At 37.9% G+C, this 23,912-nt stretch overlaps 1 protein-coding gene across 1 annotated transcript in view; it reads left to right on the top strand.

The window, feature by feature from the left end:
- ATP2B2 (ATPase plasma membrane Ca2+ transporting 2) overlaps positions 1-23,912 on the top strand; it is a 247,399-nt gene that overhangs the window by 182,315 nt on the left and 41,172 nt on the right. The window contains exons 12-15 of the mRNA XM_054166708.1: positions 12,053-12,294; positions 12,851-13,085; positions 18,543-18,722; positions 19,767-19,854. Of these exons, the coding sequence (XP_054022683.1) occupies positions 12,053-12,294; positions 12,851-13,085; positions 18,543-18,722; positions 19,767-19,854 (745 nt within the window). The remainder of the gene's footprint in view (positions 1-12,052; positions 12,295-12,850; positions 13,086-18,542; positions 18,723-19,766; positions 19,855-23,912) is intronic.

Below are 23,912 nucleotides of genomic sequence, written 5' to 3'. Positions count from 1 at the left end.
CCAATCATGCCACAAAATCCCGCTGAGAAAATAGTAGATAAGCATTGCTATAGCATATTATGTTCACTTGAGCTCATGCATTTACCTCCCAAAAAACCACCACCTCGCTCACCCAAACCAATTTAAAAATCATTTTAGCTAGCACATTCTAGTAAAGATTTAAAGAGTACATTTTGTATGGCAAGTGAAAATAGCTGCTGATGGTGTTTGTAAATTCATTTAGAAATGGATACACGAAGAACCCTTTTCCTTGCTCTGGAAAGGAGCACTATTAACAGGGAAGATCTATAATTATGATGGGCTATAATGAGTAGCTTAAGTGAAAAAACTTCCTTTTGCATTTCATGCGGCTAGATTTGCTTTGCACCTACTAAATTTAGCTCCATAAACTATAAAGATTGTCTGTAATTGTGCTGCAACCGGAACAATAGTACTGAGACTAATTTTTGCTTTGATTTGGTCTTTCTAGAAATTTAGATTTCCTGTCTAAGATATTGAGTTAGAAAAGTAGAAAATCCAAAGTATTGCTCGGTTTTGTGCAAATGGAAGCTGTGTGCACAGACAGCTACCTGTGGAGACTTTCTTTTCTGAAATCTAGGATTTTGGTGTGCACAGGTAAAGGCTATGCACTGTCTGTGATTGATCGTGATAATTGCTTTCTTGTACAATATGATCATTCTCACAGTACACAGAGGTACTGGGGGGAGGAGGTTTGGTAGTTCTTAGTTTTGTTTTATGGATCTTTGAGTTTTCTTTTCAATTGTTAGCCTGAAATGATGACTTAATGTCTCCAGGGCAGTACAAGACTTCCAGTTCTAATAAGTAAAAAGCATAGAGAAAGTGATGCGGACTCAGACTAGAGTTCGTAGGTTTAGATAACATGGAATAGATGGTGTGCATTTTGTGCACACTTTGTGATTGATATTTGCCTTTGTGATTGAACTTTGTGATTGAAATTCACCTGCAATGGTGAGCAGAGGTGCATATCAGACTATGAGTGGAGGTCTTCATAAAAGCTGTGATTAAGTTTGATTAGGAGTGTTAGATAGTTAATCTCAAGTGAGGAAGATTATGTAGTTTATGGAATTTTGATGGTGTGTTCAGAAACTCTGAATGTTTTCATAGGCAACCATGGGGAGACAAAGTCTGTTGATACTGGGGAGAGAACTGTTGATAGATGATTAAAGCAGATCCTGGACTAGTTCAAAGGATCTATTCCAAACATACAGCTAGATCACTGCTTCAAGTGAAGAAAATGTATCTCTGTTTCCATTCAGCCCTAACACAGGGGCACTGATGCCTTAATGTTGGCAAAAGCCATGTAAATTCCTGGTATTGGTTCTAATCTGGAAATCCACTTTTTAATCCGCATACAGTTGCCTTGAAATTTTCATTACCTGACCAACTCAACATTGTGCAGTTTGTCTCTTGTCTCTGTTTTCCCTGTCTGCAGTGCTCATGAAGCCAGTCTCATATCAGCAGGCAGTAAAACCTCCATTTAACAGATCTAAAACAAGGTAGCAGATACTTGGGTTGTCATTATGGAGGCACCAATTAGAATTCTGCAATTAAGTGCAATTTCTCTTTAGCACTTAAAGAAAAATGTTCAACTCATTTGGCATTCATGGAAATATAGCAAGTGTTTGCCAAAGAAATGTAACAAATTATCAGCAATTTATAAAATCTCTTTATCTGTTCTAAATTTTAGTCGGTTTGGCTTGTAAGTGGCACATTTGTCACTCTGGGCTGTGTTCTGATGGTGTTGGTAATAGGGGAGAAACGTGCTCTTGACTCTATAGCTTGCTTGAACTGAAGCATTCTACATAGACTATATTTAAAGTAAATTGGTTGTTAATTAAAGTAAGTTAATAACAATTACTGTGTCTAATTATTTGGATTATTTAGGTTACTTATCAACAGTTCCTGTTCCACTGAAAAGAAAAGCTGAAGTGGGACCAGTATAAGTCTAACGATTGCCAGTTCCCTGTGAGTGTGACTGTACAAAAGGACAGGAATGGAGGGTTTTAGTGTCCCAATTTGGAAATGGAGCACATCATTTTCAAAAGTTGAGAGCCAAATTGTCATTAAATGATAGCTATTAAGGGACCATATGAATGGTTTTGACCAATAACGATAGGAAAGTCCTTATTTACGGCTGAATAACAGTTTACGGTATAAAAAGTATGCCAAGACTCTTCTGGAGAAAATGTGGAGAGAAATCTGGGCCTGCAAAATTCAGTTTAATGTCTTCTGGAAACACTAAGGCTGGAGTATCCTAATCATGAGTCTAATTAATCAGTAGTGTCATACCAAGGCAGAGTTCATTCTTTGCACTGTAATGAGGTATATTAATGTACCTCTGTTTAAATTCCTCCATAAATTATTGTCATTTGAAATTGAGAGATATTTAAAACTTGGTTTTAAATTAAAAGGCATCCAACCTTCTATTTTAATTACTATAACAGTCTTAAAATGTAGATTATTTGTTACAAATGGAAAAAAATCAAAGAACCAAAATGGATTAGGAGATGAAAAGACTCACAGAGCATGTAGAGGTCACTGATGGACTGCAGTGCATTAAATATAACATACACATTAGTGTTTGGTTCCTTAGAATAAGTGTTGTTCTGTTACATGTGCTGGACTTTATGAAAGGTATTATTGATTTAAAGTTATCAGTTAATGTGTTCTTAATCTGAAATCAGAAATCCTTGCTCTGGACATAGATAAATGTAGCTAATTTTAGCTGTGTTGCCTGCCTTAAACATTACTTCTGCTATAGGTATCCTATTTTTTTCTCTGGTTGTGAAGCTGAAGGTAATAGCAATCTTTTTTTGTTTCAGTTACTTTTAGCAAGTTGTTCATATCCAGGAGTGATGTTCTCATATGAATAGTGCAGATTGCTCATATGGGTCAGCATTTTGCATGTCTGAAAATTTCTGCACCCGAAGGTTGTGATGGCAAAGTCCAGCTGCAGTCTGCTCAATAATGCTGTATTCCAGCATTCAGTAACAGGGAAGCAATTGACTGTTTCATGTCATTAATGATCTGAATGATGGGGCTGAATGCCTAACATGCGAGCTGGAGGTTGCAAAAGTGGGACTGTTCAGCCTGGAGAAGAAAAGGCTCACAAAGGGACACTATCAATGTGTGTAAAATATCTGATGGGAGGGAGTAAAGAAAGTGGAGCCAGGCAGGCTCTTCTCAGTGGTGCCCAGAGAAAGGCAAAAAGAGAATAAGAGCAAATTGGAACAGGAAAACCCATTAAAATGTAAGAAAACATGAGAGTGGCTGCAACACTAGCATGAGTTGCTTAGAGAGGCTGTGGAGTCTCCCTCCCTGGAGGTATTCAAAATCCAGCTGGACACAGCACTGAGCACCCTGCTGCAGATGAACCTGCTTCAGCAGAGCACTGGGCTTTGATGGCATCCTAAAAGAGGGGGGATGCTGTTTGCCAGCCTTAACTTCTTTTCAAAGGTGGCAGAGCACTGGAACAGGCTGCCCAGAGAGTGTCATTGTAGTCAGACTCTCTGTCTTTGGAGGCATTCAAAACCCACCTGCATATATTCCTATGTGATATACTTTGGATGCTGCTGCTCTAGCAGGAGGGTTGGACTAGATGATCTTCAGAGGTCCCTTCCAATCCCTACCATTCTGTGATTCTGTCAACTGCTCTGTAATTCTGTAAAAAATATGTGCAGGACTGACATATCTATTTTTCACCTTTAACTACTTAGAAGTTTGCAGTAGTACTTTTTTCTTTATCCTTTTTTTTTTTTTTTTAAATTCAAGTGAATCAAAGGTAAATTTATCCTTCAAACCAAAAGGGTAATTTCATTATTCACTATTAATATAAGGACAAAGTAGTATCTGTCTTCGAATGTAAAAATAGGTAAGAGTCAATGAGAGAGGCAGTAGAAACTGTCACACCAGCTTTTCAGTCTATTCTTCATGCATGATTTAATCTTCTTTCATAATCACTCTTGGGGCAATTTATGGCTAGTATCATTTTTTCCATGTTCCTGTTATGTGAGCTGAAACAAGGATGCATCCATATTCACTGAGCCACATCACTGCTGCTCTCCTAGCTATGCCATGTTGATAGGAAATGTCATGCTGATGCATTACATAATTACAGCTGGCCCCTTTTTATATGATTATTGCCTTGCTGTTATTTGAGGCATCAAGAAATGTTGAGATACATCGGTTTTATATGTTATCTGTAATTAAATTGTTACCCATCTCAAGCTCTAGCAATAAGAATGACATGGTACCACAGCATTGCATTGATTACATAGGTTGTTGCATCATTTTCAGATCTGTCTTCAGATAATAGAAAAGAATATTAAAGAATTATCTTCCTAAAAATTAAATAATTACCCTGCATCAGAGCTGATCTGGTGCAGGAAGCCTGTATTTGAATATCCTCTGACTGTTGTGGTAGATCTAATTATGCCAGTTGTACCTACATAATTCCATTGTTCTGGCTACTGTACAATTACATGGTTTCTTACACCCAATCCAGTCATGAGTCAAAAATTCCTTTTACTAATTTCCTAGGAAGTTTGAGCAGATCTGATTGTTAAATGGTTGCTAAATAAGGAAACAGGGCCCTGTGCTGGGGAACAGTGCCAAGTGACTGCTGTCACTCGTCTGAGGAGCCTGCTGCATGTCAGCTGAAGGGTGCAGCAGGTCTGATGAGTGACAGAAAAGTCTTTTCAACTGCCTCTCTATTGCTACTCGTTTCTTGCTGAGACAGCACAGCTGAGCTCAGCAGGATGTCCTGGGCGATCTGTAACCATCAGGGACAGGAAGGTTATCTTAAGGCTTTAACACTTTGAACTGCTAGCACCTTGTGGTCCTCGTTTAGGCTTGACATGCAACACAAATGTGCTCTGAGACTACAATTTTAGTGTAGCACAGAGGGCTAAAGGATGTGGGAGTGTTGCCTGCCTTCAACATGTAGTAATTAAGGGGCTGTAGAGTGGCTGGGTCAGCTCACCAGCCACTAGGATTAAATAACATCTTCTATTGGTAGAGCTTTATTACTAAACAATGTTTACAGTTCTGATTTTGGTCTTCAGTTTTTCTGTCTCCCATGAGTGCTGAAACATGTTTCAAGTACTTTCATTTTAGGTTGTCTAGGTAAATAACATAAATAGTGAAACTTGAAGTGAAATGTTTGATGTGCATTTTCCTAAGAAATGGAGCTGCTGTGGATACAAGAGGTTTGTGGATAATGGGAAGCAAAAGGAATTAGCAGTTGTATCCCTTTTCCCAGCCTTTTCAGAATAGCATAATGGGAATCAGATCAATACAGGGCAGCACCGGTGAAAGTTCAGATGTTTATTTATGTGATTCATTTATTAATCCCCATTCTACATCCTCCTTTGTTTTAGTTCCATGTAGTGCTAGAGAATACTGCTGATGTGCTTGATTTGCTGTGTAAACCTTTATTTCTTCCTGTACCCTTCTATTGATTTCTAATTCAAACACTCCATGTCCTCCTGCCTGACAGAGATATTTGAGTGTCTAAATGACAAAGGAAGTGTTTAACGAAAAAGGGAGAGACTTGTCAATAAAGGGGAATTTACCAAAGCCACTTTCCTTTCTCCTATCACCTCCTGTTTAATCCTTCCTGTCAGAACATGAGCCAGCAGTGTGCCCGGGTGGCCAAGAAGGCCAGTGGCATCCTGGACTATATCAGGAATCATGTGGCCAGCAGGACAAGGGAGGTTATTCTTCCCCTATACTCAGCACTGGTCAGACCAAACCCTCAGTCCTGTGTCCAGTTCCAAGCCCCTCAATTCAAGAGATGTTGAGGTACTGGAACGTGTCCAGAGAAGGGCAACGAAACTGCTGAGGGGCCTGGAACACAAGCCCTATGAGGAGAGGCTGAGGGAGCTGGGGTTGTTTAGCCTGGAAAAGAAGAGGCTCAGGGGAGTCCTCATTGCTGTCTACAACTACCTGAAGGGAGGTTGTAGCCAGATAGGGGTCGGTCTGTTCTCCCAGGCAACCAGCAACAGAACAAAGGGACACAGTCTCAAGTTGTGCCAGGGGAGGTTCAGCCTGGATATTAGGAAGAAGTTCTTCACAGAGAGAGTGATTTGCCACTGGAATGGGCTGCCCAGGGAGGTGGTAGAGTTGCTGTCCTTGGAGATCTTAAAGAAAAGACTGGATAAAGCACTTAGTGCCATGGTCTAGTTGATTGGATAGGGCTGGGTGATAGGTTGGACTGTATGATCGTGGACTCTTCCAACCTGGTTGATTCTATGATGCTTCTTCCTACAAAACAGCTGTTGGCAATCTCTGTATCCAAAATACATGCCACCAGGAGTCCTCTCTGTCAGAAATTCTATGTTATCGAGTATCTTGTTAAAGACTGTAGCTGTATGAGCATTGCTTATATCACATCCCAGCCTGCAATATTTTTCTTGCTTCTGTGCAGCACTGTGTGACACCATTATGTACTGTGTGAAACACAAATCCTGTTGTACTGACAAAGTATGTCTGATCTGAGTTACCAGAGCACGTACAACATCTATTAGAGGGTTCCTCAGCATGTTTTCTTGTCTGCTTTAGAGACAGATTCCAAGTGTACATACCACAGGGCTTTGAAATGATGACTGGGTAACCATAGGACCTAAAGTATGTGTTATGGGGCAAAATTATCTAAGTTGGGCATTTAGAAGCTCACCCTCCTTGAAGGATGCAACATCTACATCTTTGGAATTGAATTGCTTTTCCTGAGCTTCAGATGAAGTAAAGGAAGTGATCTGTATTGGTACAAAAACAATTTATCCCTCTGAAGGTAATAAGGTGATAAATTTTACTTTTTGCTGAACAGACATGAGATAAGTGAATGAGTAGACACACAGCAGGGTGCATAAGAATAAAAGAGGTTATCAAACCTTTAAACTTTTCAGTGTTGGTCTTAAGTCCAGTGAGTGAGATCAGAATGGTATGTAAGGCTAGTGCAGTGTGTTTCTTCTGATGCTGAAATGATTATGCAATCAGCTCCAAGTTGTGAACTGTTCTTTTTCAATCCCTTATGCTGACCCCAATTCAGACTGACTTTTGACTTTAATTTAACTGAATTTCCACAGCATTGTACCTTGCAGAGATGATTTGGAGCGGTAAAATAGCACGTATGTTATCAGAAAGCATATTCTTTTCTCTGCTCAGTATAAAACAGAGACAACTTATTAATCATTGACATGAAAAAAAACTACTTAAAATTGCAAGCAATCTGAAGAGAAGTTGTGATCTTCCTCATCAGTCAAGTCAATAACGTTATTCAAGATGCATCCTCAAGTGTAGCAAATATGAGAATCTGCACAAGATACAAAGACTAATTTCTATGCCTAAATAAAGACCTTAGGAAAGTAAATTCATAGCATTTTAACTATTTTCTCAGGTGTAGGTAGTGAAATTTATCTTTAGGATGCTGTTTTAGTCTTCTTTGGTTTAACCTACAAGAAGTTTATTTAAAAATCCTAATAACATTTTGGAGTTGGTTTAATTAGTATCATCCTAGTCATTTAATTTAGTATCATCCTAGTCATTTCTCCTTTCTCCCAGGGAGGTGGTGGAGTCACCATCCCTGGAGGTGTTCAAGAGGGGATTGGATGTGGCACTTGGTGCCATGGTCTTGTCATGAGGTCTGTGGTGACAGTTTGGACTTGATGATCTTTGAGGTCTCTTCCAACCTTGGTGATTCTGTGATACTGTGATGCGCACTATTTGTGGGCTGCCTGGAAAGCTAGCAGTGTGCTATGTGCTGGGATAGCATTGAAGGTATGAAGGTATAAAGCCAGTAAATAATAACAATAAATCCAAAGAGAAGATCCACAGTCTTTTTGGGAAAAGTCACGTAAGATTGTTAAGTAAACTGAAAGTGTAACAAAAATTTTTGTCTGCAAATCTTTGCACATCAAACTCAGCCTACTTCCAGAGGAGATTTAATCAACTTTCTGTTGCATCCTGGTTTAGCTTGAAGTCAGTTGAATGCAGGTGATATAAACTTGATTATAAATTTACTATGTTCTAATCTTGCTTTAGATGTTTTCTGTTATGTAAGAAGGGAGTTATCTCTGAATTGGACAGTGCTGTAGTATTTCAGTAGTTCTCCAGGTGGTTTGAGGAGCATGCATCCTGCTTGAATATTTTAAATTTTACACTGATCATGTTTAAATATACACAGAAAATTACTGCACATCCTGCTCCAGGTTGGGGTTTTTTGTGTTTGGTTGTTGGGGGTTTTTTTAGGGGGGTTGTTCTTGTTTTTTTAGTAAAAAGAGGGGGAATTTTCCCAGTTTAACTTTTAAAATCTGTTTTCCTCTGTGTGTTTACCTATTGTGAATGGATTTGAAATGGAACATTTGATATGGACATAATATTCTGGAAAAGTTAATTTTTTAAATTGTGATAAATTTGGTGTATTTACAATTATCATTACTCTGAAAGAGTAGTTCAGTTGTAGAAAACAGCATAATAGCATGAAACAAAGACTTCAGATAATTATGAATTCGTAACTAACATTTTAATTTCAAAAGACTGCTTGGATCTTCTTGTCAGTTCCTCTCTTTTTGCATGAAAAGGGTCAATGAGAAAAATGAGGCTTAGTTAGTGTTGTGGTAAAAATGGTGCATTATCATTTCCTAATGTAATTTCAGAAATGGAATCCCCTCTTCAAGTTATACCCACAGTTCTATTTCAGAAATGGAATCACCTCTTCAAGTTATACCCACAGTTCTATCTTCCTTCTTCCCTCTTCACCTGCAGATTATTTTCCAGTGAAATAATTCTGACAATTCCTTTTGTAACCCAAATTCAGTAGTAGGTCAATATGAGCTCATGGGTTGGTGGTTTTAAGCTTTAATAACACAGGTGTACTTTGACCTAGAAACCTATTTTGATTTGATAGTTGTGACATCTGTTGTCTTAACATCTGCCTGCAGTTTGGTTTGCATGCAAGTATTTACGTACAATAAACGTGATTAGTGCATCAATAATATAAAGACTTGGCAGAAGCAGTTGAAAATATTTTACAAGGATCACTAGAAAGCCGTTATTGGAGGAAGGTATTGGATCAGTCTCCACCTTGTAGAAGATTGTACAGTGCGACTGGTAAAAGATCTTCCATTGAGCTCTTGGGAGACTGCATTCACAAAGACTTCAGTTCCTATTCACCAGCCACAGTTTTATACGTTGTCAAAGGGATTTCATTCTCCGAGGAGTCAATGGAGTAGTTCCTAGTTAGTTATTCAAAAGTAACCTCTTTGGGCTGGCCTTTTAATTGTTTTCCAGGTGCCATAAACTGCAGATTTCAGCAAGAAATAAATTTAGATACAGCACAGTAGGAAGTTTTAAAAGCCAGCAGCTTCTGCAAAGGATTGTCAAGAACAATCTGCAAGGAGACTGGTTTTGGCATATAGATTTTGAGCTGAAACAGTAGAGGAGAGGAAGTGCTATTTGCCAGCTCTCACCACCATATGCTTTATTGTAATGTAATGTACAAGGAATATGGAGACACCAGCTGCTCTAGAGGGAGGTGGCCACTTGTTAGATTTTGAAACCTTCCTGAGATGTCTGTTCATTTTCTTTTCACTGGTGTGTTTTCCCCTTGCTTACGTATTTTCAGGCTAAAGATGTTCTCTAAAAGAAATACATTTTTAGACTACAGTAAGAGGAGAGAGTGATCTCTTTTTTGTTGAAATAAATAATTTTAGAAGGACTCTAATGTTTAGTTGTATGTATTGTGAAATGTGGGTAGATTTTAATTTCTCAATATCCCTTCACATCAGATATGACGAAACCATGTATATAAATGACCTCTTGTCTAGGATTATATGTCTGTGGTGGAATTAAATTTGTATCTTTCCTTGGTTTCCAGTGGCTGGAATTGCTTAATTTGCTGGTGGCTTGATCCTGTCCACATTTAAATCAGTGTCAGAATTCACTGACTTCAGTGGCAGAGACAACAGAAAGAGGCTTTAGATCTAAAATGGCAAGAGTTTATATGATATGCAATTAGTTTTCACTACCCAGGCAGTGAAGGTGATTCCTCGGTTTCTGTGAGAAACCAGATGTTTGTAGAGTGTTTTCAGGAACTGTGTGCCTGCAGTGTCATGAAAAGTAACCTTATTTATTTATTTAACAGAACTGTATTTTAAAGAATATTTTTCTGTCTCCTAAGATTTTCTTACCCACTGCATATAAGAATCCTTCCAGATACACATAACTACAAGCACTTGGGTTTTCAATTAGGGATTCTTAAGTGAATTTGAGAATCCAAAGGGAAGTTGCATCACAGTTTAATGGGATTATAGCAGGGCAAGTTGTTACAGCATATAATAAAATTAATATATCATATTAGCATTTTTGCTGAGTTTCAGTGTTTTACATTGACCCTGGAGCAACACTAAAATGCACTGCAACATAAATGTGATCCATATAATGCAGTAAAAATGATGGTTTGTGTAGAAGAAAGATGTTGCAACTCTTTTTGGAAGGATAAACCTCTTTTAGTCAGAGACTTTTGGATTATTATGTATTGATCACCATAGATGCCTCTGTCTGGAAAAGAAATTAGATTAATCTTTCACCAGCTATGTATTTTCCTAGTGTTAGAAAGATGATTTTCATGGGGGGGGAAGAGATAATTCTTATAGATTTTTCTTATGGATAAATCCATGCTTACTTCAATTTTAGGCCATTCTGTTATAATCTATCTGACCTTCATTATTGAAACCAGCTACTGTTGGTGGGTATCTGGAATATTTACTTATTTAGTAATACTTAAAGGTCGCTCTTTTCCCTTTTTGTGTCTATACTTGTTACAAGAATTCAAATCCAAGTAGGATTACTGCTTTGCAGCTTTAATCATTCTCTACATTATCCATCATCCCACATTCCCATTCCTAAAGGAATTACATCTCCTTAGGAATCCCATTTCTGAAGCAGGCTGGATTTTATAGTCTACAGTGAAATTAAACATGGATTCTGAATATAGTCCTGCAGTCTTAATTCTGCAGAATGTGAGGCAGAAGTTTAAGTCACGTTGAAAATGATGATTTACAATTCTGTCTGGAATCAAAGCAAAATTTTATTTTTTTTTGAGTGGGGAGTAAAGCTGGGAAAGGACTTTCCCTTCTTTTGGTTTCCAGAAATAAAGCTCAGTCCTGACTTAAGCAGCATTTTGTAATTCTACTGAGTATAAGAAAAATGTAAGTTATAAGCAGTCTGTTATTCACACAGAGATTGCTTTGAGTCAATCTAGAGTTTTGGCAGCACAGGAACCTTTTGCTTGGGGCTTATTACACCTTCAAGAGAGATTGTGAACAATGAAATATACATGAAATGTGTGCTTGTTTATATTTTGAACAAGGAGGTTAAAGCCTTCCTTGTCCTTTGAATTGTGAGGAGTTGCAAAATGTTTAGTTTACTCCAGTTTGTCTAGCATATAAAGCATTTCTTGTCTAAAGCAGCAGAGTAAAATATGGCAGTTCTAGAGAGAGGTGCTTTCAGATGCAGAACTGTTATTTTATAGATTGTTGGAAATACCATTTTTTTCACTGAGATTTACTGTTATGATTAATTGGAGATTTATATAACAACATACCTGGTAGGTTAAACTGTGAAAGTCAGCAACACAACTTAGTTCTAAGGAAGTGAGAAAAACTGCCTGTTTGTGAGAAATGAGGATGAATGGGTTTTGACCATGAAGTAAGTTATTTAATTTTAAATTATGCATTATTGCCTAACCATCACAAGGTGCTCAGCTGCCAATGGCCAATTTAAATATAAGAAATGCAAGAGACCAAATGCAGATCTTTGTCCAGAGGAATTTTCCTCAGAGTGAAAATAGCTGCTTCAGATCTGTTACAGCTCTGTGGATTTTTGATTGCTCTTGAAAAGTGGAAGAAGCATGACTACACATTTAGTTTCAGATCTTTCACTGCACTCTGTCACTTTGGTATTAATTGTTTGGAAGGCATCGTGTGCTGCTTATCATTAGAGAAATTCACATCTGATGTTTTCTTCTCTTCAGCCACCAGAAAAAGAGGGTGGTCTGCCTCGCCAGGTGGGCAATAAGACGGAGTGTGGCCTCTTGGGATTTGTCCTGGATTTGAAGCAGGATTATGAGCCTGTGCGGAACCTCATCCCCGAGGAGAAGCTCTATAAAGTTTACACCTTCAACTCTGTGAGAAAGTCAATGAGTACGGTCATTAAAATGCCAGATGGTAGCTTCCGGATGTACAGCAAAGGAGCTTCGGAAATTGTTCTGAAGAAGTAAGTTCAAGGGATTAGTTGCTGTGTTCTTCCAAAATGCAAACACATCCCATGTGGGTATTTCGAATTTGCTACTTCCAGTAGAAGTCTGACACACTTTAGTAGTATAAATTCTTACTGTGCTTTTCTAGGGTTTTTTAAGAGCTTACTCTTGCAAAACCGTTAGGCTTATTTTTCTTTTCATTGGCTAGTTAAAGAATTGGGTCTACATTTGGTTCTTTATGACTGGATTCCTTATGTTGAGCCATGAAAATAAGGATTTTGCAGTTTCATTGTAAGTTGTCAGCTCATTAATTACATGGCTGTTGAGAAAACAATGGATGAAGGGCTCTTGGAGTCTCTGTAATAATTGACAACTTCTCTCTGATGTTTCAGTAGTGAATTTTGTTGTTTAATCTAGAAATTTGCACTAGAAATTTAGTTTACCATCAAAGGGGAAAGTGTTGAATGAAATGAGCTGATACAAGGAAATAATTTTCAGCAGTAATTGCAAATAGGCAGTCAACTTTTTTTTGTCTTCTTCTTTCCCCCCCCTGGACCCTCCTTAAATAAATAGGTGTTCTAGGATCCTTAATTCAGCTGGTGAACCTCGTATCTTCAGACCACGGGACCGAGATGAAATGGTGAAGAAAGTGATTGAACCTATGGCTTGTGATGGACTGAGAACCATCTGTGTTGCTTTCCGAGACTTTAACAGCAGCCCAGAGCCTGACTGGGACAATGAGAATGACATTTTATCTGACCTGACTTGCATTTGTGTTGTTGGCATTGAAGACCCAGTAAGGCCAGAGGTATGTTGAATTCTTATGTTATAAAGCATTTATCATAGGACTGAACGTAAATTGAACTAAAGATTTCTTACAGCTTTTATCTTTTCTTTTTTTATTTTTAATTTTTATTAATTATCTCTGTCGAAGAAGATGGAAATGAGCTTTAGAAATAGGCCTCTCTCGACCAAAAGGCAAATAATTAACCTGACAAAAATCAATTATTAATCAACCAATATTTAATTTAAGTAAAGCAAAATAGGACTTTGTGAGCTGCAGGATTGAGATGACTTAACCTCTGCTCAAGGAGTACTATAGAGGAGGACTGATCAGTAGAAGTTTTATTATGCTCACATATATTAAATAATTTTCCTTGAAGTAATGCACTGATGTGCAACTCATCAGTAAAGAAAAGATGTGCAGGGGCTAAGTGCCTTGATTGTAACTGCAATGTATTTGCCTTCCACAGAAATTGCACACTCTGAGAGTTTTGTGATTTACTGTAGCAGCTGCCACTTCACTAATTGAAGATTGTAACTGGTGGCTACTAATTTTAAATATATTTGGACAGGAAAAACCTTTGCCATGGAGGGGCTGCCGATTTCATGGAGGCTACATGGCTCATGACAGTATGACTAAAATTTCAGCTCAATTAAGCAGAGCAAATAAATATTGGGAGTGCACATTGGAAGCATGTGCCTGCTACTATGCTTGTAAATTATATTGCTACAAAGGGTAGATTAGGAGGTAGAAATTGGGGCTCTGACCAGTGTATACAGGGCTTGATAATGAATCTTGGCAGTGTAGAATTGATGTGGTTTTACACTTTGGAAACAATGACAGAAGGTGCTCCCAAAGTTGAAAGTGCTGAGCATAAAATGGAGGCATATTGGCTATCTTTGGTGCTTTTCTCGCTGACTCAACCATGTGTGTGTGGCCACGGCTGCTGTGTAGGCAGAGCTGCAGCTGCCCCAGCACCTCCTGCAATTGGGGAGGGCGGCTGGTGCCCTCCTGTTTCATGCCGAGAAATCCACTCCTTGGTTCTGCTGTTACTTCAATGGATGATTAATGACTGTGGCTCACTTCAGAATAAGGTCATTGAAAAATAACTCAGTTCCTCTTATACAAAAAGGGTGGGTTCTGCAGCAGTAGTAAGTAGTTTGGTACCAACCTTTGGGCTTTTTTAAATACGCAGTCTAGTTTTACATTTTTGATGGATTTTTTTTTAATCACATCTAAATCTTTGTATTTGATCCATTGAGAATTGGTGGCAATGCCAGACATGTTAGGAAATTTCTATTTTTTATTTAGTAAAACATCAAAAGTATGAATTAATCTGATTTATCTCCCCAAGCCTTTATAAAGTAGGCTTTTAGATACTTCTGTCTACTGTAACGTTGGAAACTAGCATGAACTAATTACAACTGCAGGTAGCAACTGCATAACTATGTTTGTGTGATAATGGATATTCTTGGGGTTTTTTTTTAGTATCAAGAAGGTTGTAATATAAAGTGAATCTTTCTTGAGTGGAAAGGGTGTGATTAACTCTGTATCTCCACAGTCATCAGATAAACATCATTTAGTTTATCTGTCATCGGATGCTCTCCTCCTGCTAATCCATCTGCCCCTGCACCTGACATCTCAAGTGTTTAAAAATGTTTTAAAACATTCTTTGCATCCTTTGTCTACAATGATCCCTTAATGCTGTAGCTGATACAGATATAAACTCAGAATGTTGTAATTGTCAGTGGCCACTTGTACTGTAGTCAGCCTCTATTTCCCTCCACAATTGATTTGTGATACATTATAGGGAATATCTGTAAATTAGGTGATGCGTGGTGTGACAGATGGGGGGAATGGGCAGCAGTGGGATTTGCAGTTATTATTGAAAATAGCTGCAAACTACCCTTTCATGTCGTTCTTATGAGTGTGTTTTATAAGAGCAATGCTCTTATCTTGTAGGGAACAATTTCTTAGGAGCCAGGGGTAAAAATGAATAGTGTTGCTAAAAATAAAGAGGTTGAGTCTGACTTCTGCGTAAAGGATCAAAGAAGATGCAGGCAGGAAAAACATTTTATTTCTAGATAATTATTTGAATAATGTATTGAATTTCTTGTCATGTAACACCAGAACATTCAGTAACACTTCTTATTTCATTGCAAGGCACACAATAAAACATATAGAATTTAACAATTTTACCACATACTGTACAGATGTTTTGTGGGACATTTTGGGAGGGATTTTTTCCTCTTTGTCTTTTCTTGGACAATTTTAATGTGATAATGGTATCACAAGGAAAATTAAAGCAATATTTAAATTACTACTACTTCAAACATCAGTAAAAAGCAGTAGCAGCACCTTAAGAAAAATAAATTTCAGCAAAAAAACCAACCCTAACAAAACCACAAAACCAAAAAACCTAACCCAAAACCACCCCATACCAGAAGAAAACCATAAAAATCAGGAATAGTGCTCAGGTATGGAATATCTGACTTAGAGGGGATATCATTTTATATATGTATTTATTGCAGTGGTGAAATTACCATTGTCTGTGCAAATAGTGGACTGCTCTAAGGGAAATGAGTATTTGGCCAGAATTAAACCCATTAATTAGAGTTGCTACTGAACTTTATGAATTTTCTAAGTGCTTTCTATAAATGCTTTCAAGAACATAAAAAGTTGGAAATGATACAGCCTCTACCAGTTTATTAATATTCTCAGTATTCAAGGATATCAGGATTTATTCTGACAGAAATGATGGGTGAGGTAACTGCAGTGGAACAACCCTATGTCACCATCCTGGCAGCCTGTAGTTCCCTTTAAATTCCATTCCCATTTTTCCTAGGGAAGGCTTAGTGTTTTCCCTAATATGACTGTTGGAGTTAACACAGGCACAGTGGCAGCCTCCTTGTTTCCACAGAGCTCCTGTGGTACGTTGCTCATGCTCATCCTTGGAGCATTTCCATACATGGATACCTTTGGTGTCAGTGGTGTCATGCAAGCATGGGTTCAGAGATTGAGTGTCTCTTTTGATGATATTGCTGGGTGCTTTCTTGCACTTGCATTTCCTTCCATACATTAAAAGAAACTGCTTGGATGAATTATTCATGATGTCCAGCACCTGACCAGTTTTATCTGGAGTATGGTCACTGGGTACCCATGACTTTTGTACAATTCCTAGGTTAATTCAGACATGAGCTCGTTCATTATCAGCAGCTGTTCTGATCGAGCACAGAAATACCTGCTTGATATTTATCTCTGAGAGCATGTGTGTGTGTGTGTTGGGTGTTTTTCTTGGGTAAATATACAAGACGAGAACAAACAGAATGATGTCTTGTTCTTGTAGAGATTTCTCTGTTGATTTTGACAGTATTCCTGGATTGATTTTAATGAGTCTGTACTGGCTTACACTGATTTGCCAATGTACGCCTACAATCTGTTATTTCTGGGAGAGGAACATAAATCACTTCCAAATGTCACCTATTTATTTGTCACCTGATTCTGACAGATATTCCTGCAGTGGATAATTTATGCATGTATGCATGCATGCATGCATTAGAAGGTGTTCTTTGCAGGGAGAAAATAAACCAGAACATTTTAAAACGTGTACTTAAGCTCTGCAAAACTGGTGGAAAATATCTGCTTCCACTGCCCACTCAGTCTGCCAACACTCTTTCTCCCTTACAGCAATAAAAAAAATATGAACAATATTTTAACTGTAATTACTGTACACAGTATTAAATCAGATACCACCCACCAGCTGTCCAAAAAATGAGAGAAGAGGAAAATAGAATTATTTTTCTAGTTATATGTGAGATGTACTTGAAACTAGGTTGTCCTCCCATGCCCTTGGTTAATAGGGCTGGCACTTTGTGTGAGCAGACCATTTTTTTCTGGGTGCACTGTAATTTATTTTTCTCCTTCATGCTGGTCTTACAGAAAGTCATCTAAATCTGTCACATCATATGTATGAGGGGTCACCACAGTAAAGTGGATACTAAGGGCATTCCAAATTGGCAAATGGGATATAGTCAGGATTATTAATGTGGAAACTGGGTAAATCAGGAGTCATTTGCTTAAGTAATAGATTTAATCTGATTGTATGTGTCCCATAAAAGTCCATTTCATAATGTTAAAAGGCTTCAGGTCCAAATAATGTTTCCAGGATACCACTTTTGGAAAGAAAACTCTCAGTGAGCAGACATGAGGAGACGGGAAGATAAACCTCTGTCGTTGAACTTTTATCTTGGTACTGTAATCTGCAGTGACAGAGTCATTCTGCAAACAGCACATTCTGTGGATGCAGTCTGAGGGTGGAGTGATTTTGCTCATAGTCGTGGGAAAAGAACTAGTCTGCGCTTCAACTGGGGGTTAGTTTAGTGAGGCATTTTGGAAAACAGAAGCTTCACAACTGCCTTTAAGAAAGATGCAGAAACAATATGAAGTTGTATTCAGTGATTAGAATAATCATGATCTACAGTATGGTTTAAGAGTGTTTAATATGTGGTCCAAGATGTCTAAGAGCCTTTGTGGCCCATGAAATCATTAGAAGCGCAGCCACACTGGATCATAGCAGTGGCTGTTATGTAAAAGTTCATGTCCTGCCCTCAGCAGTGGCACATGCTTAAATAATGCACAGAAAGAAATGCACAAAATTAACAGTGTAATGTTGTAGATGGCGTCTCCTTAATATTTTCTGTCCTAATGGATGAGATTGATCCACTCTAATTGGCACTGACTTCTGCAATACACTTAATCTGTATTTTAGGTATAAGACCAGCAAGCTGTACTCAACTGGCAGTAGGATATAGTAAAGCATTGCTTTTATAGCTAGTAATATCCATGTTGATACCCTCCCTTAAATAGTTTTTTATTGATATAATTTTAATAATTATCCTTAAAATTTGTTTCATAATCACATTCTTTGTTGATTAGTTTCTGTAGGAAATCAACTAATGACTAAAATCATGTTTCAGTTTTGCAGTTTTGAAATATGTGGATTATTCATGACACTTGAAATTTATTTAGGAATTCCACCTGTTGATATGCATGAATTGATGTAACAGTGCTAGATTACAGCTTTTATTGAAAGAAAAGTTTGGATCAGAAGTTAGGTATTTTTCTGTACAAAATACGTGTATTCTCTCATCGTATTTAGGTGTATGTTGAGTATGCTGGGTTCAACATTCCATAGCTTGGTACTCAAGGCCAAAGAAAGCTGCAGAGGAGTACTTTTATTGTAGCCAGGAGAAGCTTTAAGCAGGTGATCTACTAAATGGGTTTGTGTGCTTCTTGATGCCAGATTTGCCTTGCCTGTGATGTAACCTCACTTGGGAAATAGTACGGTTCTATGCCATCAAATGTATGATTTATTTTTCTGCTTCCTGAATTTCTTAGCCTCAAAACATTCTGATTGAAAACACCTGACTTACATTGATTTCTTATCTGGAAATTTTCTTTCCTGTTATATTGTATTTATAGGTCCCAGAAGCCATAAGAAAGTGCCAGCGAGCTGGAATTACAGTCCGCATGGTCACTGGAGACAACATCAACACAGCACGTGCCATCGCCATAAAATGTGGAATCATTCATCCGGGAGAAGACTTTCTCTGCCTTGAGGGGAAAGAGTTTAACAGGAGGATCCGGAACGAGAAGGGAGAGGTAATTCATAATGTAGATATGTTATTAAAGAAGACGACAACACTGCAATGTTTCTCCTGCAGCGCGTGTCAGTACAAGGCTACTTGGAGAGATTGCTGCTTCTTTCAAGCTCTAGCCTCTTGCAATTCAAAATACCAGTGAAAATCTCATCTTGGTTTTTCATGATACAAAGCCACTATCAGTTTAACACTTGCCCAATTCAGCAGGTTTTAAAACCACAGCACTAGTCTGCAAGAAATCAAAACTAACATTGGAGCAGGTTTGTTAGCAGAAATGAGAAGAGAGCTCAACAGCCATTTGCAAGCCTGTCTCATAAAAATGAGATCTGTAAAGTGAATCAGCTCCTCTCCTTTTGTTGTACCACTTTAGCTGATGTACTGCTATAGCCACTCACTCTATTTGCCTAACTTAATCTAGTCTTCAGATTTTCAGCTCTTCATAAAAGATGAAGCTAACACACAGACTACTGGAGCTAGCTTTGAAAAAGTAAAGTCTGCTGTATCTATGATTCCATCATTAATGAATAAACACAGTTATTTACTCCTTGCATTGACTGATTAATGGAATCCTGGGAATGTTAGTATATGTCATGGATTTGTCCTTGTTGCTGTTGGTGTACAGAGAAAATCCCGGCATTATTGGCACCAAAATGAAGAACTTGGATTCAAATGTGGAATAGAGCAATAAATCTCTACTTGTAAAGATGTTTAATCAGCTTTGATAAATCCACTGTCCTTTACCTAGAGTCATGAATCTCAGTGGAATTGTTCATAAAGATGTTAAGAAAAGCTGATTAGACACTGTGGCAAAGTTTGCCTACGTTAGCCAACAACTGAGATCTGATAGTAGAAAGCTGCCTTTTTTGATCATGCCTCCTTTGCAGTGGTGAAGGTTGTTTTAATTTTTCTCTGCTTTTTGGAGAAAAGTTGCAGGGTAGTGAAGTGAATCGTTTGACACAAATATATTTTACATTTTTGTTAATCACAGCCTAACAGCTTCCCTGTTTTGGGGTGGGGTTTTTTTTTGTGTGTTCCTCTCCCCCAGATTGAGCAAGAGCGGATTGACAAAATCTGGCCAAAGCTTCGAGTGCTTGCTCGCTCGTCTCCCACGGACAAACACACTCTGGTGAAAGGTGCGTGCAGACTGCCTCCATGTGTGTATGAAAATTATTGACACAGCTATTGAAGCATGCTCAGCACACCATCTGTGTTGTGAAAAATCTTGCTGTTACAACTACACCTGAACTGTTACCTTTAGCTGCATCTCTATACACCATGCAAGGAAGTTTCTCTGAAACCTGAGCCTTCATGTGGAAAATAATAGGAAACTGTCTGGCAGTAGTAAAAGAAATACCAGTAAGATGTCTGTAAGGAAATGTAGGCAGTCTTACATCTGCCTTGTGGCTTTTGATTGGAATAAAACAAGGCGCTAGCTGGGAAGGGAAAATGTGTGTTTGCTGCTTAGAATATATTGAGAAATAAGTTGTTCTTTGTAAAAACAAGAGGGGACAAAGATTTTATAGTCTTTGCCTGTGCCTCTTTATGAAGGAAAGAACAAGGTCATTTACAAGTGCATCTGTTCTCCACAATTATTTTAGAGTAGTCCAAAATAAAAACGTTTTCATGTTACAACAGCAGTTACTGGAGATCATGTAGCCAGGACCTGGCCTCTTCAGCATTCCATTTTCCTGTAAGCTCATTAACTGTATGGCTTGCAATGGCTTCCTCAAGTTTTCTGGCTCTATATTAAAAGCCTGGTTTTATCCTATAAAAACAGCACCATACAGGTCATATTTTCTTATCAAGCTGTCTGCAGATAGAATGCTCTATAAAAGAGAGATTTGTTTGCAGATTTCCTTATAAAGCCTTCTTTACAAAGCCTCTGTAACTCACATTTCTTGACCACTTGAAAACTTAATCTGTTGGCCTCAAAGCTCACACTTAAAAGACAGTTGATGAAATCAGAAAATTTCAGATCAGAAATAACATCATTTCTGGCCATGATAAGATGAGGGGCCAGCACAGGCAGAAGCCACATTGATAGATGGCTGTAGTTGCTGGCTTCCTGATGAAGAAAGAACTGGATTGTTTTCCTAAGGCAATAGACAGCCTGGAGTGATCCTTCTTAGCAGTTATTGGAGGAGTTAAAATTCAGGATAAGATTCAACCATCAATTGCATGTTCTCAGTTGTAGTCAAATAATAATTCACCTTACAGTAGGAAATAATTTTTGGATCTTTTTAGTATGGCAAAATTTTATTGATACGACTCTATATGTGACTGCTTACAAAGGCTTTTTCTGAGGTGTGCAGTTGTACGTAGTGCCTAAATGACTGGAGCAAAGGTTCCATTGTGGCTTTGAAGACTGGATCAGTTGGGTGCTTTGGGGTTGGGACCAGTGTATGTGAAGAGTGCTGGAAGCAAGGATCATTCAGGAGAACTAAGATATGAGGTGTAAGCCCTGGCATGGTGCACCAGATGTGGGGAGGGAGGGAGGGAGAATGGAGAGGGAGCTGGACACATTCTGCTGTTACTTAGCCTCTGCAGCTACTGTTCAGACCAGTGGTCTTCCAGGTGGGGTGCACATAACTCAGGGACAGTTCACTGGGTTACAGAAAGAAAATATTTTTACCATTATTAAATTGAAGGATATTTAAAAAGCAGTGTTTATTTCTTATCTCTCTCATCCTTTTCTAATGTACATTTTATAATGTACACAATATAGTAGAAGTGGTTGAATCCCCATCCCTGGAGGTGTTTCAAAGACACAGAGATATGATGCTGAGGGACATGATTTAGCACCAGAATTGGTAGAGTTACAGAATGGTTGGACTCAATGATCTTAAAGATCTTTTCCAACTCAAATGATTCTATGATTTGTATAATGTAGAAATAACATACATATTTTGGGGAGTGACTGCTCAGAGGTTTTACCAAGGGGTGTTCAACATTGAAAAGGTTTGGAGACCTTTGGATTGGGCTACATAATTATTAGCTCCATAGGTCAACACAAAGTTAGCTGGGTCTCCACACTTCCCTGGTGCATATAATGTCTTCCAGCTCTTAGAGAACATGACTTGTACAGCCTAATAGTTTATTTGTTTCAGAAACACACAACAATTTGTGCTTCATTAAGTGGATTAAATGAGTCCCGTGGGAGTACTCATTTGAATCATTCCAGATTTTCCCTTAAGAGAAAAATGAAACCTTTGCCAGACAAGATGAAATCAATAAAGATCCGAAGAAAAATAAGCAACAAATTATTGTTTTATAGCACTTTGACAATCAAAAGGCTATTTGCTACAACTGAATGCCTTCTGCAACTAATACAAGTAACATTTCAAAGATGTGACAGGGTCAAACGATAGAGCAATTAAGTATCTAACAAAGTTCAAGAAGAAGTCTGTGGAAAATTATGACGGAATTTTGTGGCTGATAATACTCCAAGGGCCATTAAAAGTTACAAGAAACTATTTAAATGTTCACTAGTTTTTGGGCCTCTTGTTAAAATGTTATGTTTTTTTCTCAGACAGTTGAGGGATCAAGAGGATTTTCTCTTCTTTGATGTATTCTATCTGCTCTAGGGTAAAAACACACATCACAAAATAAACTTTTTTTATATTTAATTTTTAATGACACGCAGCTGCTGGAGGGAGTGGAGGGAGTATTTTTTTTTTCTCCTTAACATAGCACAATCCCACCCAGCAAAAGGATCATTTTTATTTTGCATTTTTGTTTTTACTGCTGCAAAGGGACTGGAGAAAGGCACAGTTCAGCATTTCAGGCTGGGCAAACCGTTTCTTTCAAATATTTATAGCTTTGAAGTAGAGGTAGGTAGGAAAAAGCAGTCAAAATGGCTTATCATCACAAACTCTCAGTGAAATGCAAATGTGAGATATTTCAATGCAACTGAAATTTTGTATGGATCCAACAATTTTGTATGGATTTCATGACATTCTTTGGTATTAGGTCGTACTTTTTTACCCTATTCAAAGCAGAACAAGTGTAAATGCATATAAATTATACTGATGTGTCCTTATAATGCTGTTACTGTAAGACTTTAATTTTTTAAAAATTTTAAATGCTGTGGGAGGTCACTCTTTAGTACTGATGGGAAATATTTTCATATGAGAAGGCATATTAAAAGAATCACCTAACTATTCAGTATACTAGTTCAAGGAGCTGTACTTCCTTATATGTTTAAAATTGACTGGAATTATTTTTCTGTGTTATTAAAGGCAACCCTTCTCATGTAATGCTGATTTATTAACAGGCAGAAAGGGAACTTTAAATCAGAAAATATTTTTAATCATTACCCTTAATTAGTTAAATATTAAAATTTTATGGTATGGGATGGTATTATATTCATGACCCCATCAATGCTCTGAGACTAGTTACAATAATAAAATGCGTAAAGAAGTATTAATTGAAATGCTGAAATGAAATATCAACATGTGGCAGACTACAAGTGGTGGTGATTTCTGTTTGAGAGAGAAATGTAATGTTTATTTATATTCAAATTCATATGAAGAAATATTCATAAATTTGACCTGTTCCTCAGTGTGAAAAGTCTGCTTCAACCTACTCTTCCCTGAACAACTTAAAAATAGTTAAAAGGAAGCAGTGAGGATTACTGCATTTGAATCTAGAGTTTTATACTTTGTAAATACCATGTTATGTCTCTGTAGTCTGTGTCAAGTGTAACTTTGTGGGAGGCACTGATGCCTACATGGTTTCTCTTACAGGCCTGTAAAGCATATTAGTGTGTGTTTTAGCCACGTTCTTCTCTGCCATTCTAATATCATCAACTTTATGGAGCACTATTCACTTAACAACTACCCATGCTCTCTGTCGTGCTGTATCTGTAACACTTTTACATTAACCTTTAAGTTCTATTCCTGCATATACCTAAGCACATTACTGAAGTCAATTTAAGTTTTCTCTTTCAGATGGACTTTCTAAATTCTTGGTAAAATTCTTGATAAATCAACAGGGAGCTTCAAAAGTGTGAAAAAATCTAAAATCTAATCTGAACAGAGTATACAATAAAAAGTGGCTCAGTTGATAGCGCATAAGACCCTTAATGGGAAGGTCATGAGTTCAAGCCTGCAGTGGGCAGTAGTGTGCTCCCTACTCTAGTCACGAGGTCTGTGGTGACAGGTTGGACTTGATGATCTTTGAGGTCTCTTCC

The sequence above is a fragment of the Dryobates pubescens genome, chromosome 1 (genome assembly GCF_014839835.1).
Source record: "Dryobates pubescens isolate bDryPub1 chromosome 1, bDryPub1.pri, whole genome shotgun sequence".
NCBI classification, from domain to species: domain Eukaryota; kingdom Metazoa; phylum Chordata; class Aves; order Piciformes; family Picidae; genus Dryobates; species Dryobates pubescens.
Note: the sequence above shows the minus strand (reverse complement) of the source record. Positions and strands in the feature narration are given on the sequence as shown.